Raw genomic sequence first — 18,970 nt, forward strand, 5'->3', positions numbered from 1 at the left:
GCTCTCAAGGCTGCTGCGGAGCCAAAAGGAATAGATGAATTACTCGAAGGTTGAAGAAAGGAACGACAGGACTCCTTGTGTGTTTCAGTCACAGAAAGAACGGAACAATTACACTATTTGAGTGTTTATGAGCCTGTAGGAAAACACCAGTTGAACTACCTGGCTGCTGAAGAAATTAACAGCATAATAAAAATAACTTCACTTGGTTTAGTTATAGAGGGAAATCGCTGGAACGGAACAACTGACGTGCCTGTCCAGTATGTTTACTGGACAGCCAGCGTGAACGAACCACTTCAACTACAAGTATGTTTAATAAGTTGTAGGAACTGAAAAGCTGAACTACTCAGATACTGAGGCAACAATTCGCTGGAAATTAATAACAGAACCACTTGTATGCTGAAGCGATAGAAAGAAATAGTGGAAGGCGATCGCATACCTCAAAATACGTTTAAGGACGGGCTTGTCGGACTAGAACAGCAGGGGTGTTTGTATGTTTAGGCAAATAAAAGACTTTGCAAAAGCGAAATAGCTGAACTACTTCAGTGTTTAACTACTATCTGTACGGTGTCGTCTTTCTTTTCTATTTTTACTGCCTCACACAATTTTGTTCATCTTACTACAGAAATGAATTGTCAATGAAATCCTACAGCCAGCTGTCATTAATGGAAACTATTCTGACCCCTTTACATGGAGAAGTCTCTTCAAAGTTGAATAAAATCGTCTAGTGTTGACTAGAATATAACAAAATAAATCCTCGCGCTGACCGAGTTCACCCCACCAACCCAGGAACGTCTTTCCTAAGCCTGGTAAAACTGTCTGATGTTTTAGCTGGAATGAATTATACATTACGTCCTCAAGATGACGGGGTTAAGGCGGACTTTGTGAGAATGAAAGAGTACAGGTATTTGTGTGTTGAAGAAAGGGCTGGCGGGAGTTACCAGAACTATTTGTGGGTTTAAGGAAATGAGAGACCGCGGGAACTCAGCACCATAACTGTTTGTGTATTTGAGCAAGAGTCGCCGGGAGTTGAGTAGCTTTTTACTATTTAATTAGCGAGTTAACTTATTCTTTTAACCTTCGAAACGTTGCGGAAGAGTTGGTGTGAGACGGAAGAACTAGTGGAATGTGTGTCGACTCCACCGCGATGAGTCCTTCCTGAGATAAATAACTCAATTCGAATATGATCATAATCATCAGACTTGAGGGAATAATGAAGTTTTGCTTTTGATTATTTAGGCCTGAGTGATCCTTGTTAAGCTGAGTAAAATCGTCCGGGGCAAGCCAAAAGAGATGAAACAGCAGAATTACTAGTATTTTAAAGAAGAGCTCGCGGTTTAGGAGGATGTGAAGGAATTTTGCATTCCTAGACTCCTCGGATACTCAGCTAATTAAAATCGTCTGGAATAAGCAGGAATAGAACACTAGAGTCGTTCCGATCATGAGAGGGTTAATGATGTCAGTATTAACACATCAGGTTCCTATAATTCACCCTTAGCTGAATAAAATAGTCTGGCGTTGGGAGGAATAGAATTCGAGAGTTGTCCTGACCATGACAGCGTTAAGTCTGTGTAATACTTGTCCAAACACATATATAGTTATACCGCTGAGTTATAGAAACAGACTGGCTCATATACCGTAAGTTCCTAACCCTTGAATTACATAACGCAAATCACCGGGTTATGCTTGCTGACTTCCAGATGATTTAATTCAGCTTAGAAAAGGCCTCTCTTATTGCAGGTGTTACTAAGGGCTACATCTAACCTCTCTAATTAGATACATCGCTTCAGATCTGAATAAAATCGTCCGGGGATGAGAAGAAAAAAAAGCCGTCTTCTTAGTGAAGGCGTCAAGAGAATAGCTGTTGTGCAGTTGTGGAGGTAAGGTGAAGAGAAGTGAGGTGCTGCAACGGTTCAGTGCTACGTGGTTGTGAGAGTTTAGTTATACTCTGTCCACTTCAGCTTGGCCTAAAATCGCTATCTCCATACTTTGAATGCTGAGATGTAACACGAGATGAACACCAGAATATTGTGCTACTCCCGAAGCAACACTGAATGGATGTACAACCATAGTATTGTCTAATACTGCCATGAAGCTACATAAAATAGCTGTAAATGTACGAAAATCTCCGCCAAGCTAAGGTGGACGAATTGTAAACAATGTATTGTTTTCATGTTGTGGGAACCTGGCAGTCTTTAGAGATTGGGTACCAATAACTGTTCCTTATTTTTAGTTAGGTTAACAACATGGTGCTAAGTGATGAGATTTAAATTACTGTATGATGTGAGGGAGGGGGTATCACTTTCAGTAATACATACAATAGTGCTCCTAATTAACAATTAAATCTAAATTTAAACCAAGAAGAAACAGCATTACTAAAGTGCAGATGCAAATATATGTCTCACTTCCAAAATGAATGATGATAAATACTTTCTGCACTGCGGCTGCCTCGCTACCCAAAACTACCTTTACAACAACAAAAATGGAACGTTGCTTACAATTACCTTGGAGGCCCTCGGAGACCTGCCCGTTCCTGTTTTGTAGCCGCTGAGGACCTGCAGGAAGTCGTAGGAGGTGTGTGTGGGGAGCGCGTTCCTTCGTCCATACACTCCAATAGACGACCCACGTGGAATGGACACCTCGAACCGGACGTAGGCGGACTCAGACTGGTAAAACTGCATGTTCCAGTAGCCGTAAGGCGGGATGACGTCCTCCAGCTGCTGGCCCAGTTCCATCATCTTGAATGTGGTGCCGTCCGGAGGGATGGTCTTATCGGGGCGCTTCTGGTGCTCTGTGGGAAGGCCAGGGGACTCATGAACATGATTACTTTACATGCTGCGAGCAGCTTAACTTAAGTTATCCACACAACAGAAACATTAACAGCCAATCTCACACTACCCACTTCAAGGCGAAGTGGTCTGAGGTTAAACTACTTTAGTCCCTTCGTGACATTACATAAAACTCCCAACCACCTCCAGTGAATCGAATCCACTCATGTTGGTAGGGTCGTGACTCCGATTGGGACATCCTAACCAAGAGACCACCAACTGCATTTATGCGGTAGAACCTGCTTAAATTACAAGTGAAAAAAAAACTTGTAATGTCCAGTGACAATACTGATGATATATTTCACAGGCAGTGGTGTTACAAGATGCACTCGAAATTACTGCAATGTTCATGAGTCCTGCGCTTAAAAAAAAAATGACACTGATTGTATCAATGACAAAATAATAAAGATCTAGATCTTAATAATCTCGATATTCAGAGGTAGGTGTGTGGAGCAGAGGGCAGGCCAGACACCGTAGTCCCAAAAGAAAGCTGAGGGAGCGCAGCTTTAGATTGATGTTTGCGTCTGACAACTCGGCCAAAGTTTTAATAGGTGTTTGTTCTCCGGAAAGATTCGGCGCGACCTGGAGGATTTGCCAGAGAATTTGAACTCTTGTGTGGAACTACTTGTGGCCTTAACCTCGTCCCAACGGTTGCCCTTTCATTGTGATTTTTCAGGTTGCTCGAAAGATATTCTAGACATATAATTCCCAAACGAGTATGCTTTGCTCTTGAAATTCTTGTTACAGTTTGTTGTAGTTGATGAAATTTTGGTTGTCGTGTAGCTGATGATATTACAAAGTAATGCAGAGCAATGATCAGCTCTGATACAACTCATATGCCTGACAGAAAAGTAACACATTGGAAGAAATACTAGTTGCATTTCCATGGCAAGCAGCAACAATGGATTTTAACATATTTGCAATTTAAACAGATCCCCAAAGCAGGTGACTGTTATTAGAAATCACTATGAATTTCGCATTTTCTGACTAAAATATTCGTTCTAATTTTGTTGTCAAGTGTCTGGCACCTGTGTGTGTGAAAGCAATGTACTGTATATGCCAGCATTCATATACACCTTGGATCCGGTGACGCATTTTTTTAAATTTTCATTCTTGCTTTCTCCAGACAATTTTTCTCAAATTAGAGAAAGACATGTTGAAGGGGTTAAGGAGACTGTCTCTAACCCCTTCCCACCAAAACCTATCTTAAGTAATATAATCATCATAATACAAAAAACATCATCTGACCGCAGCGTTTAAGCTTCGGTGAGCTTAAAAATACTGCCCCAAGAAATCCGCCAGACGTATCTTCTCGTCAGCTGTGGAGGCTTACTGGCACCTCTTCCTTATCTGCTTATTTCTCTATCGGGCGCGTTATGTTTTGTGTGTTACGCAATCTGTGTCGACATCAATACGATATAATTAGCACAAGAGAATGTTGCGGTGTAATAAGCAAAATAAATCGATAAAATGAGGCGCTAGAAAGCCTACTAATATTTTCGTGAATACGGCTCTCAGAAACCAAGGGTTGGATTCTCGTTGGTTCAGGAGACTTTGCAGCACATTTTTCTTAACGATTTATCTTAAATTTTTGCAGAGTATTATCTTTTATGGTATTAGTATCTTTTTATTACTAACACAGATTTCATAAAATACACGCTGGATAATATTAACGTGTCATATACAGAAATAAAATGGTAGGGAAGAAGTTCTAGGAAGTCTCCATACCCGACGAGAATGAAGCCCCTACAGACACCCCAGCCCGTATGCTCGTCAGCTTGGGAGGCTTAAGACACGTTAATAATCTCTTGTATCTTGTTTATACAAGCTATGTCGGCATTACAAAAGCATAAATACGATAAAATGTAGTAAAGTCTATACCATAACTTTACCTAAAATTACCCTCTCTCCATTATAAATGCACACCTATAACAACATATTAACACTAGAATATAGTGCAGGTCACAGACGAATGCACAGAGCTGTGTTTTTCTGCCAATGAGCTAGGTAAAATAAAGTACAAAATTACGCAAAACTGGCCCAAATTTAGGTGAGAGAACTGTAGTATGCAAACTTAATCCCTAAGCGAAAGGTGCCAGAGAGCGTCCTTAACCGAAGAGAATACAACCCTTCGCCACCAACACCGCCTCCAGTCAACAAAGTATCCCACCTACTCTGACAAATTTTAAGTGGCGGGGTGTGGTTGTTGTGTGGCGGACGGGGGACCATTATTTACCGGAGCGCCACCTGGGAATCGATGGTACCGCGTCAGGAGAGACACAGCCATTAAGATAGTGCTGCTGGCGGCGGGACAATGAGCCGTTATCTCGATGGCACGGGAGAATTCGTAGTACTTGTTCCTTAGCGATGTATTTTGTCTAATTCTTTTTGATGTTCTCTTTTGAATTACGTACCGGGTATATATGTTTTTAATACTGAAACAGTTTGTATTGGTACCTTACACGGCGATATTACTGTGTTACAGATAAAACAAGTTGCTGACGAAAATCAACTAAACTAACGATTGAATATACTCCGCAACCACCATCGCCAGAAGCCCCCTCCCCCCTCCCCCCCGGAGAACCCCAGTGAAAGAGTCTGACCCACTGTTGTGCTGGAATCCTTGTTTTCTTCCCTCTGAACTCTGACCTATCACCCTAAAATTTATGATGGGTATGCGTCATGGATGGCGGTACTCCTGCAGCACCATTACGAGGGGTCCCGTGGCGAGCTCTAATTAAATGGGGTGCGGTTTCTTTGCTCTGCTACAAACAAATCATTGTGTAATCTTGATCTCTGAAATTTATGACAAACATATTCCATGAGTGACCCTCCCAACCCCACATCAGATCCAGGGATACCACAACTAAAGGAAACCTGCTGTGAAATGTAATGAGAAAGGGGTACATACTGCATGATGTGCTAGCGATCTCATAATGTTTTGCTTCTGTGACTTGCAGCTGAAGAATGAACTAATCTCATTTGTACTGGTGCTCTCAGCAATCATATACAGAACCAATGAGGTAGCTAATTTAAGAAAATATAAATAATTCTACGATCCCGGCTGCGTCAGTGATAATATCTTGCATCCATCACCCTTATCTTGTTCATTTGGTCAATAAACATGATGGCGACTACTATATCCGGTGGTCGGGACTAATATTTGTGCCAAAAGATTCTGTTCTTATCTGTTGTCAGTACCGAATTTACACCACTGAACTGTACCGAAAATTACACCATTTATTTATCTCATTTAGCTGGTGTTAAACATGCTCCTAAATCAGTGATATTTTAGACTCGCCTATCTTTCAGTGATCCCGTCAGTTATCTTGTCTCTCTGTAACCCTGATATGTTAAGCATGACTTCGCAAGATCTGCAAGACTCGCAAGTCAAAAGCGAGCTATAGGTATTGGGTATCAGATCAGTGGTATAGGTATTACTGTATTCTTAAACACATTTTTGGGAAATCAGTACAACCTTCTATATGTAAAACTTAATGTTATTGGATGTGGGCTAGGTGTATAACGTCGTCCATCTATGCTTGGTGTGCAGGAATTTAAAATAACTAGCTAGTTCTTGTTCGCCTAAAGCTACTCCAGCTAACAGTTAACTCCTACAATCCGATGAGGTATTCTTGTTATCTTTAGACGACTGAATTCAGCTTATGGCGAAAAATCAGGTTGTGAAGGGATAAATAGAGATTGTTTCTTATTCTGCCACAATACATATTTTCTCCAGGTCCAGAGATATCGAGATAAGATAAATATAAAATGTCATCTGAGCGGTGATTTAAAATTATCATCGATCCTACCTTCAGTGTCAGTGTGTACAGTAGCTGGGCGTCGACTGGAGCAGCTCGGCTCATCTGACCACATTTGAAGAAAAATGTCGAAATGTTATTGCCAACATTACTTGCAGGTTTTCACAGATACCGGATTTAGGTGCTCGTATTATGCCATGTTTAGCTTGCCTCGCACAGACACTGCCAGCAACTCAGAATAAATGACTGTGTAGCTTTACAAAACACTTCCGTTTCTTAACGGCTGCTACAGTAAAACACGACTACGACTGCACTCTTACGTACTGCACAGCAACATATAAGGGTGCACTTTCAAAACAATACCAACTAGGTAGGTATCTAAAGTTCGATAATAATGTTATCTGAACTAGTAATGGAAAAAAATCAGACAGCAAAATGACTTCTCTCATATTCAGAGGCAGTTAGATCCCGAAAAGAGACATCAGCTGTTGTCCTCATCTCAGCAACAATAAACACACACACAAAAAAAATATATACATAAACCTGTAAAGTGAGCTTTGTGAGCGCGTGACAAGCAAGCGAGCGCCATGTCATCACAACTTCCCTCTGATACAAAATTATAGGCGGAATCTCCGATATTTAACTGCTAAAGACGATGCCCCCAAAACACAGTTACGACGGAAAATATTTTAAAATCTGATTTCGTAACTGAGGCGTTCATTGATTAGAGCCGAACACTGACTTGGAATATTCGAGATTCCAAGGGGTTTCTCCCCATTTATGGGAGAGTTTTTAACAGATAAATTTATTGAATGAATGTATCAGATGCATAAAAAAATTAAACTACTTCACACAGGAGTAAAGTTATTAGCTTCTGCTTAGCGTGACGGTCGGGTCATGACGGTCGGGTCCCGGGCCGCTTATTTCCAAACTTTACTGAGAGCAAACATCGCTCGCTCGCTCGTAATATACTCGTATAGAGTTGTTTATCGGAAAGTTACAACAGCTTCGGCCCGACTTAGACCCCACCCTCCTGATGAGTGTCTACGAGACAGTCTGTTGTATCTTCAGAGTATTCTTCCCTCTGAACACTCACGGTACTGGGATATCGAGACACGACAGTATTATGCTTCATACTGAAATCAACAATTTCTAGAAATAAAAAATTATAAAAGGGTTCGTATCAAACTTCAGAATATTTAAAGACAGGGTAGGTGGACCCCGTGAAGGGACAGGGGTAAGGCAAGAGGTCGGACGAGCAGAAGCCGAGAAACCCGACGAGGGATGAGGATAAAAATAAAAGCAAAAATACGGTCTAGAAAAAGACTAGGAAAGAGGAGAGGGAGAGAGAAAAAAGTGGTGTCGGCTGCACTCCATTCTCAGGGCGTGAGTTATGGTGGCATTTGTTACCATTATTACTCGGGCCCGGCGCCCCCCTGACCCAAAAATGATGTGGCCTTCTGTAAACAAGCTGAAATGAGTCCCGAGTGATGAAAAAGGTGCTACAACATACACCAGTGACGGGACGAAGGAGGGAAACCGGTGCTTGGGAGAGGCAGGAGAGTGGTGGGGAAACGGCGGGGAGAGGGCGAGAAAGAAGAGAATGACAGGGGAATGGAGGGAGGGAGTGGAGAGAGGAAGGAAAGACGGAGGGATGGAGGGAGGGACGGAGAGAGAGGGAAGGAAATTACGGGACAGGAGGGACTAGAGCGCGAGGGAAGGGAATGACTGAGTAAAGCAAAGGGAAGGGGGAGCAAGAGGGGATGGAATGACGGAGGGATGGAAAGACGGAGTAGGATAAAAAGGAAGCGTATGGGAGATAGGAAGGCGGCAGTGGGGAGAGTTGTGGGGAGATGGGGAGTTGGAGAAGAGTGGGGGGCAAGGGAAGAAAAAGACGGAAGATTGAAGGGAAGGTGTGGGGACAGAAAAATGAATGACGGAGGTGGGAAAGGAGGGAGTGGGCAGAAAGGAAAGCGAGTGGAGGAAGAAAGAGGGTAGTGGATGACGATGTGGAGGGCACGACTGGGGAGAAAGGAACGCCAGTGACGAGGTATTGGACGAGAGTGAGGCGAGGGAGAAGCAAATGACGGAGGAGGGAAGGAAGATAGTCGGGCGAGAGGGAAGGATATGACGGAGGAGGAAGTGGAGTGGGAGGGAAAAGAAAGACAGTGGGAAGAGGGGTGGGGCGATAGGAAGCGAATGACGACAGAAGAAGTGGGGAGAAAGGGAAGGAAATGATGAGGGGTGGAGAGGGCAAATGGGGAGAGACGGCAGGGAATGACGAGGGTGGAAAGGGTGAGTGGGGAGAGAGGGCAGGGAATGACGAAAGGAGAGGGTGGGACGCCTTTGGACAGCTTATGGTTGACAGCGGCACAAGGGTAAACGAGAGAACGAGGAGAAAAGCTCAAGAAAAGCGAGGATTTCGGCAGAGTTTGATGGTTAGGGAAGTCTGGGAGTGAAGGAGTCAAGCAAGGTCGTAAGGATGTAGGATTTGAGTGGAGAGAATCAGATGAGAGATGGATAAAAGGAAGAAGGATAAGAGGGAGAGGGATGAAAGGGAGAGGGATGAAAGGGAGAGGGATGAAAGGGAAAAGGATGTAAGAGAGAAGGATGTTAGGGAGAAGGATGTAAGGGAGAGGGATGACAGGGAGAAGGATGTAAGGGAGAGGGATGACAGGGAGAAGGATGTAAGGGAGAGGGATGACAGGGAGAAGGATGTATGCGAGAAGGATGTATGGGAAAGGGGTGATAGGGAGAAGGATAAAAAGGAGAAGGATGTTAAGGGAGAGGGATGTAAGGGTGTAAGGGACGTATGGGAGAGGGATGTAAGGGAGAGGGATGATGAGGAGGGATAATAGAAGGATGTGTATTGAGAAGGATGAAAGGGAGAGGCATGAGGATGAAGGGGAAGGGATGAGGATGACAGGAAGAGGAATGAGGATGAAAGGGATGTGTGGGAGGGGAGTATGGAGAGGCATGAGAGGGAGAGGGAAGAGGATGAGAGGAAGATGAGAGGGAGAGGGAGAGGGAGAGGGAAAGATAGAGAGGGAGAACGAGGGGGAGGGATGGGAGAGAGAGCGAGGGAGAAAGAGGGAGAGGGATGAGAAAGGGAGTGCGGAACTCGTCTGTGAGAGAAAGAGGAAGTGAGAGTGAGAGTTTTGAGAGCGAAGACTTAGTATGAATAAAGGGAAACTGATGAGGAGAGAGTAAGACTAATCGACAGCATGGCGGTAGGAGAAGGAGTGTCGGCGGGACCTAAGATCAATGAAGAAGGGGAATGTAATTACAGTGAGAGATAATGGACGGTATTCTCGTGGGCTTAGAAGGTTACTTGCATCTCTTCTTCAGCGATTCATTTTGCTTATTACATTTAAATTTTCGTTTGCATATCATGTAACGCGAAAATATATAAAAGGTGCCATAGGCGGAAATATAGTAATACGGGAGAGATGCGTCGGTGCCTCCTAAGCCAATCAGAATATGGGTCAAAGAGCTGTGAAGGGGAGAACAGGAGCTGGGGAACTAAAAGGAAAAAAAGAAATATGGAGTGAAAATTACAGTGGCAGACGAGAAAAATGTAAATGAATCCGGTGAGTGCAGTTTTTGCATGCGTGGAGACAAGCAAAAAATGAGTTTGGAAGACCTTAATGAGGCAGGAAAAAAAGGCGTATGTGGGAAGGAAGGCCAGTGTTTTTGTAGCTGAGAGAAAGTTCGGGGGAAATGTGCCGGAAAATGTGCTGTGGGTAAGAGGCATCCGGAGAGGAGGCGTGGCGCTACAATACGATGAGATGAGAGGGCAACGAAGGAAGAGAGCTAATGAGAAGTGGCCTGAAACTCCAATGACTCGATGAGATAAATTTGAAATGGAAAGTACTGTAGGAAACGCACATACCTCATCGGAATATGATCGTATCCTGAATTAGTGTAAAAGTGAAGAAGATGCTATGAAATGCCCATAATATAACTTCTGGTTTATTTATCTACCTATCTGTTGCCAGACGTCTAAATCCCGTAAGGGGTGGCCACAAACAAATCGCCTCCATGTCGCCCTCTCCAATGCCTCTTCACTGCCTTGCTCCCAGCTCACATCTCCCTCTCTCATATACCTCTCCACTCCATCCCTCCATCTCATCCTTGGCCTCCCCCTCCCCCCCTCCATCTCACTCACATACACTCTCCCCGTTAGTCTCACGCTCACCATCCTCTCCACATGGCCAAACCACCTCAATGTATTTCTCTTAACGCTTTCTATCACATCCACATCCACACCACAGCGCTCCTTCACTTCCTCATTTGTCAGTCTGTCTCTCCATGTAACTCCACATGCTCCTCCCAGATACCTCATTTCCACTGCTCTCACGACTTGTGTCCTTTCAACAAGGTGCAAGTTTCACTTCCATACATTACAGCTGGTATCACAATACTGTCATCCAGTTACATTTTTACTTCCATGCTTACTTCCCTGTTCCTTTATCACTGCTTTCAAAGAACCAGCAACCTTTCCTCCCTGTTGTACCCTTTCAGGCACTTCACCCTCTAAACTTCCATTCTCACTAATCACACTACCCCAAGTACTTAATCGCACTCACATTTTTCATTTTCTCCTCATCCAGCCTCATTGTACATTCAGTGACTTCATTTCTCTCAAAGACCATAACTTTACCCTTCCCTGCATTTACATCCATATATTTACGTTCAGATTCAGTTTCTCACAAACACACTCCCAAACTCATTCACCAATCCTTGCAGTTCCCCTTCGTCCTCACATAACAATACAGTATCATCTGCAAACAACAGTACAAGGAATTTCCAAACACTGCCTTCTCTCGTTAGCGTGGCTTCAACATCCACTGCCCTACCTTGTATCTCATTTATAACCCCATCCATATACAGACTGAACAACCATGGGGACCTGACATCCCAGTTTTAATCCAACATTCAAACTGAAAACTTCACTCAGTTCACTGTCCACACGCACTGCAGCCTTGGCACCCTCATACACTCTCTTCACGGCATTCAACAACTTTCCATTTACTCCGTATATCCTTAGTACTTTCCACATTCCTTGTCTATCCACCCTGTCATATGCTTTCGTTATACAAAATACAATTATTTCATTAACAAAACCGTATAAAAAATAATAATTGTAAAGAAAAGCTGTAGCGACAAGGAAAATGTGTGTCTGAGAAAGATAAGTTATAAGATACTGGAAACTACACTGAAAATACCATAATAAGTTTTTTAGAACTTCTAAAAAACAACTTAATCACTGCTTTGAGCAGGGGCGGTAAAGACAGCCTGTGAGCCAGCTCAAGGCAGAGTGACGGAAGATGGTAGTGACAGCGACAGAACTAGACCCTGGCACCGTTATGTTGGAGTTATAACAAGTTTACAGCAACAGAGTCGTGTGATGGATGTCATAGATAAATCAATTTACTGAGGCTATGATGTTCGTAAACTTAGCTAAGAATGCTGTATCAGCAATGACATTAACTGATGTAAAAATCGATGATTATGCCAAACTTTTCTATGACATCTTGATGTGTACGGTTTCAGTTTTTTATAAGGACCTACTCTCAGGGTCTTTAAATATAAATCGATATATGCGATGCATTCTACACTGTGCCGACTGAATCATCCTCATTACACCAAAGGCGCACAACCCTAATATCAACATTTTATTCCTGTGGCAGCAACTGCGAACGAAATGGATGGGTCCAAAAATTCCTACTCCCCCATTTTCTTTCTGATACACGACAATCTTCCATCAAAAGCTTCAAGAGGGTTAAATTCATACGATTAGGCAGTTTTAAAAATGCATAGACTGCCGTTTTTTCTTTAATTTTTCTGCAGACTTGTTGCAGGAAAGAAGGCCTCACAGGTGTAAGGAGGAGGGGTCTGGACTCCCCTTTTCGTCCCTCACCCCTTTGGATTCGCCAGTGCAGGAGTTTGACAGAGGAACGGCGGAGAATGCCAGGTGTGAGGCCCGCGGCGGGGACAATGGGCGAATTCGTTTTCTGTATCGGATCGGATGCTGCACAACAAAAGACACGCTGCGGTTCTGCAATCGAAGGAAGAGAGCGGCTGGAATGATGAAGAGAGGTGTGAGGAGGAGAAAATGGGGGAGGGAACGAGAGGTGAGAGGGTTAGGGGAAGAGTGATATTTGGAGAAATCTGAGTTAAAGAATAATAGAAAATGAAGGAGATGGATGGTACTGGAGACCGCGATGCTCTTCCATCATTTAATGTGAGGTTCTCATTATTTTTTTTAATACTTTGGAACTTTAACTGCTATACATCATTATTGATCCGAAAAAAGTATATACCAGTAGTCTACACTGAGAGTACCTGCATTAAGAAATGCTTACAAAAGGACATTAAAAATTCACTTCTTTTTTCTCTTCTTTGAGGTTGTCATCGCTGAATAATACCGTGTAATATATTGATTCGCCACTGGATGAAAACCCTACAAACATGACTGCCAGCATCAAATAATCTGTTATAACTATCCTTTTCTACACAATTTTACGATCATCAGAGAGTGCAATCGCCCAGCAGATTAAATATTTGACACAGAAACAGGACGCATCAGGAAAAAGTATTTTGTACGCCAACACATTTTTGCACAACAACGAAACGTTCAGTTCGAATCGGATGTTCAGATAAAATATTAAAATAGTTGCAAAGCACCACAAACTGACTGTTACGTGTTTTCTGCTAACTGCCATATCAGACCTACAATAAATATCGCCAAAACGGATTACAAGATGTTCACGTGAAGAACCTTCAATAATCATGGGTACCTGTGCATTATACGGGAAACAAAATATTGAACCATCGCAACGGCAGTAAAAACAAGGGAAGCTACTATCATGTACAGAGGAGAAAAATTTAATTAAATTTTAATTTTACATTATCAAATTCTCTAACACCAGGAGTGTGTGTGTGTATATATATATATATATATATATATATATATATATATATATATATATATATATATATATATATATATATAGTATGCACACACACACACAGTAGGAGAGTATAATACCATAATGTGGTACAGATGAGAATCGTAATGGACCAAATGAAAAAAAAAATACTGGTGCATTAATGCTGAGAAAGTATTGAACAACTTAATTAGCTATATCTGATAAAAAAACAAAGTTGCCTACGAACACACACAAGCTTCACTGTCCTACACCACGTATAATATATATTCTCTTTACGGTGCCAATTACTACCGTATCTTTATTACAGGTCAAGGCAACGTGGTTGGTGGATATAAATTAAGAACACTAAATTCAGTTACATTCAAATCTGTAATGGGCTGGAGGGTCATGCCACACATGCAGGACTAGTATATATTGAAAACTAATCAAATACATCCATGAACTACAATACCGAAAACAAAACTTAAAAATCATTATATTAAGAAAAATAAACAGACAAAATGGAAACTGAACTAAAAATAAAAATGAGCATCAAGCAAAATAAGTAAATTAAGCTTCATGCACTTTGTAAGGTAAATTCACTACAAATGTAAGTGATTAATAAAGTGTAAAAAGAAAGTATGATACTTAACCATGGAAGCAGGGACCATTGAGCTTGCGGAGTCGACGATATTAGTGGTATTACTAACTTCGGTATTACTTTCCTAATGAAACTTTAAGTTCCTATAGTTTGGGTAAGATAATAAATACACATTCTATCGGGCACAGCTAGCGTAAGAAGACTATCAAAAAAAGCTACACATCCAGGTGGGAATGGGAATACTAATATTTTTACAAAAGGTGGTCGATTTTTCTTGCAAAATGAGTAATTTGCAGTTACAGGCTATGGAAATTTTTTGCCGAAACTCAAAGAGAGTTCTCAAATATCAATATTATTACCACCGCCAACGAAAATATAAAAAGTTATTAACTCCTGTTTGTCTGTTCGTTTGACTATAAGACCTTAAAAAGTTACTGAAAGATTTCAATGACAATTTTGTGGATATGTGGGTCATGGGCCAAGGAAGAGCTGAATAAACTGCGGTGGTGATCTAAGTTTGGGTTGCTGTTCAGGACTGTTTTTTGTCTGTCCACAAGATATCTAAAATATACATATCTATATCTATCTATCTATCTATATATATATATAGGATGGATTTCAATGAAATTTTGTGGATATGTGGATCATGGGGGAAGGAAGAACTGACTAAAATTTGGTGGTGATCCGAGCTATATGGTAATGGAGTTGCCGGAGGTATATGCTCTCTAAGAGAGCTTAAGTTTTATTAATTCTGGAACTGTTTAAAACCTTTCTGATCAAGACACAAAGTGGTGGAACTGTTTAAGGAGTGCGACCTAAATCCCAGAGACCCAACACGACAGCCACACACACCAGGCCAACACACACGACCCTAATCAATACCCTGATAGCTTTGCACCTACTTCAATTAGCGGCTGTCTTTCTGGGGCTTTGGGAAGTCTTAATTAGCATGTCAACCCGCGTCTCAATGGTCCTTACCTGGCGATGGATTAGTTATTAGTTCAGGTTCCATTCTTAGGGGCAACGAGGAGGGTCTGTCTCACCTTCCAGCTCCTCCTCAAGCCACGGCGGGGGTGTGGGAGGGGTAGTGGTTGTGGGGTCCTGGGCACAACCCCGGGAGGGTAAGGCCTGGGAGGAGGGGTTGTGAGTCTGGGGGTTGTCTGAGTCTGGCAGGTACTGAGGTGGAATGGGAATGCTGTTGGTAGGTGTTCTTATGCTCTCACTGCTACAAGGACATGGACACTGACACTGACCTCCCTCTCCCGGACCTGAACTAACTACAGCAGGTGCCCTCATGGCCATCGCTATTGGCTGACTGTTAGTTTGGGGACCAGAGCGTGTCTCGTTACCATGGACAAGAAGACTGAGTGAGGCAATCTGCTGATGTTCGTCCGGCTCCACCAGAGTGATGTCAGCTTCTTGGTCTTTTCCTGATGTCGGCACTGACACCGACAGGACATACAAAGGTTTCTTTGAGTTTGCTGATTCACCTGAGGCTTGAGTTCCATCATCTGTGGCGATGGTGACATTGACTGTGATTCGCTTGGAATGTCTGGAGTTCGTGGCAACTTGGTAATCTGTACTGGATGACTCCTCAGGTGACCTGTTGAACCGGTAACCTGTGTTTGCACGATTCTGGTCCAATACATCACGATTATTTAGATGTAATTCAGAGGAGGTTTCGCCATAGGAATATCTTGCAGAATGTTCATCAGCTCCTTCAGCTCTTACCCTGTCGGCTCCATTACTCTCGTAATTAGTGGACTGATAAGAGGGCGTATTTTCATTAGAGTAAGATGAACTTTCTATATGTGTAGATGTTCCTTCCCGTTCATTTAGACTATATGTGTGCTCTCTGTGGTCTACCTGATGATGATATGCTCCCTGCTGATTGTGTGTCGTAGCTGTATTGTCTGTAGAAACTGAACCTTTGTCAAATGAAGAATACTGATCTTGAGAAATATGCATAAGGAATTTTGGTCTCTTCTTATTTTCAGAGAGGTTAGCTGGTCTGCCGTCTTGCTCCGGGGAATTAGATGACATGAATTTGGCATGCTGAAGGGGACTGGAGCCTTGAGGAATATTGCTGTATTCAGGTGGAGGTGGGGCGGTGTGAGAGGGAGGGGGTGCATTACCAGGTGCTGGGTAGTGATAAGGGGGAGCTGTGTAAATCGGTGCAGCAGTTGTAGGTTCTGCGACATCACCTTCTATGGCAGTAATCACTTCCTTGTCAGTCGCTTCTGGGGCGTAATTTGGCCCAGTTTCTAATGAGCTGCTTGAGCCATGACTTGGGTAGAGTGGTACTACCTCGATCTCCACCACTTCGTCGTCATCTCGGTTGAGTGTTCTGACCTGGGGCTCCGACACGCCAACATGGAACTCCTCTCTCCTGAGTGACATAGAACGAAGACCAGGTGGATAATGGGTGGCGCTGATGGGGGCAGCGGTGGCAGGCACAGCAGGCAGGTGCTGGAATGCTGAGTTTATCATTGCTACACTATCAGGGTTCCGATGACCTGCCTGCACGCTGCCTATTTGGTCATCCTTATCGTCACTGATGATAACATCATGTGGGCCATCATCATCATGAACGTCCTCAAAATTATTTTTCTCTTTCTGGCTGCGAGCATTAGCTGCAGGATACTCATCAAAGTAGTAATAATCTGGTTCGTCATAGTAATAGTCATCATGATCCTCCAGTTCATATTCGAATATATGGGGAAATACATCTCTAGCCAAAACTGGACCAGACTGGACAGATTTATCATTGTTGTTATAGTACTCTGGGGGTTTGGTGGAATCCTGGTAATGTGGGACACCCAGGGATTCTAGTATCCTTGATGGATGCCTATCAGGGCTAGAATGGGGAATAGGACCTCCTTCTGGATCATTAGGATCGTAAGATGATCTATAACCTGGATCACCATCTCTCTTCCGTGCAGCAGATCTAGCTAGCCTACCAGCTACTCCTGTTGAAGAAAACAATATTCGATCGTAACTAGTCATTCTAGTTACTGAACTGCCAAATTCGTTTTTAGATTCTGTTTCTGAGTCAGGCATTTCTTGTGTTTCAAGACCATAATTAGAGAACCAGGCATTGACAGAGTGTGAGCCTCTGCGCCGTGCCTTGATCCGTCTGACTGTGTTGTTGCGTCGTTGCATGTTTGCTGTGCCCGGACGTCCTACAAACCACGTGGCGCCACCTGGCCCATTGTATCCTAATTCACTGAATGTGTGAGCTCGTCCTGTCATCTCTGATTCACTGCTGTCAGTGTGGGAAGGAAGCGTTGGGAATGATCCCATCCAAGACCTTAGTGTTTTCCTTCCTCGATTATCACTGCTTGGTGCATCTCTCATCATTTGCTCCTGGGAAACTGCATAAGTATCATTCAGCATTTGTCTGGGTTCAACATTCTCTAAAGGAACTGGAAGGACTTCAAGGGTATCATTCCCAGCCATATTACTAACGAGGATTACGTTGGGCATAACTTTGCTAGGCTGAGGAACATTTGGGACAGGCAAAACCTCTTCTTTCGTATCATTGGCTTGTTCATACTCGACAATATCTCCTTCAATTTCCTCAGCATTTAGGCCATATTCATATTTTTCTTCTTGTTCATCTTCAGCATCCTCATAACTGTCTAAGATTCCAGCTTCTGGGACTGGCCCTGCTTCATCACCATTATAAGAGTTACTTGTAGGATCACTGTCTTCGCCAACATAATCCTCAACACTGACATCACCTCCAGCATCATCATTGTCACCAACATTGGAATACTCAACAACATCAATTACTGGGGCAAATACATCATCTGCTGACCCTGGTGCCAAATGCCTAGATTTTAGGTGGCTACCAGTGGCAATGTCACCACCACTAACATGGGAGAGGGTTAACTTATTTGAGTTCGACTGCCTAACAGGTTTTTGTTCTGCTGAATATGTGTGTCTCTTTACTGGTTGAGCATAATTACTAACGTGTAAGTCGTTACTAGTGGGATACCAAGATCCTTTCTCAAGCCTGCTACCTGCATCTGAAAGCAAATCATCATGTTGTGAGCCTTGGTCACTGTTTAGTGTTGTGATGTGATCACTGTTATGAGGGTTAGAGCTTTGTACAGAAGAAAAAACATTATCAAATGTCTCTGTGGATGTCTGGCTTTGATGAGACGAACTGGGAGATGTTTGGGGTTCATGGGGAGTGGAATGATGGGTGTCATCGTGAGGGGCTGAGTCAGGATTTGTTAGGGGAACAGTGTCATGGGAAGATGATGTCAAGGGATGAGGAGTCGTGTCAGGGTTGCTGGGGGTCACGGAATGTGAGTTAATAAGGTCAGGGGTGATAGTGTCAGTAGTGGGAGAGGGTGAGTCTGGCGGGTGAGTGTCCATGCGAGGGGGTAAGTCATGCGACACACTTCTACGCATGCGGCGAGGCGGGATGCCACGACCCTGGGGCTCTTGCACAGTTTCCTGCAGAGGCTCATAAACTATGAAGTACTCCTGGAAGTGCCCCTGGGGACTCTGGCTGGGGTGATGTGCGGCGGGCAGTGGGCGGCGGGAAGAAAGGCGTGGGTTACCTCTGGATGCAGTCTGGCCAAGATGTGCCTCGTCAGAGATGACGGAAGGGTCTTCAACCAGGACAGCGCAGCCTCCATGTGGCAGCCATGCCACAGCACTCGTCGTGGCTGCAACAATGACAAAATGAATGTTAAATATAGCAGATCTCAATTATCAGAGATTAGAACACGATGCAACACCACTAATAATCTGTGAATATAAGTGTAATAAAGATACTATGTCATTAAATACTTGCTACTATTCCTAGTAATGTCAAAAACAATAATTCTGTAT

The 18,970-nt window shown here is 43.2% G+C and overlaps 1 protein-coding gene across 1 annotated transcript in view; it reads right to left on the reverse strand.

Annotated features, from left to right (window-relative positions):
* The window catches only part of LOC145393992 (teneurin-m-like), an 839,265-nt gene that overhangs the window by 447,401 nt on the left and 372,894 nt on the right, over positions 1-18,970 (reverse strand). Inside the window, exons 5-6 of the mRNA XM_080267963.1 lie at positions 15,166-18,804; positions 2,502-2,788 (exon numbers count right to left, since the gene is read on the reverse strand). Of these exons, the coding sequence (XP_080124089.1) occupies positions 2,502-2,788; positions 15,166-18,804 (3,926 nt within the window). The remainder of the gene's footprint in view (positions 1-2,501; positions 2,789-15,165; positions 18,805-18,970) is intronic.

Source organism: Coenobita brevimanus, chromosome 26 (assembly GCF_032717465.1).
Source record: "Coenobita brevimanus isolate Jiangsu-jjx chromosome 26, ASM3271746v2, whole genome shotgun sequence".
NCBI lineage: Eukaryota > Metazoa > Arthropoda > Malacostraca > Decapoda > Coenobitidae > Coenobita > Coenobita brevimanus.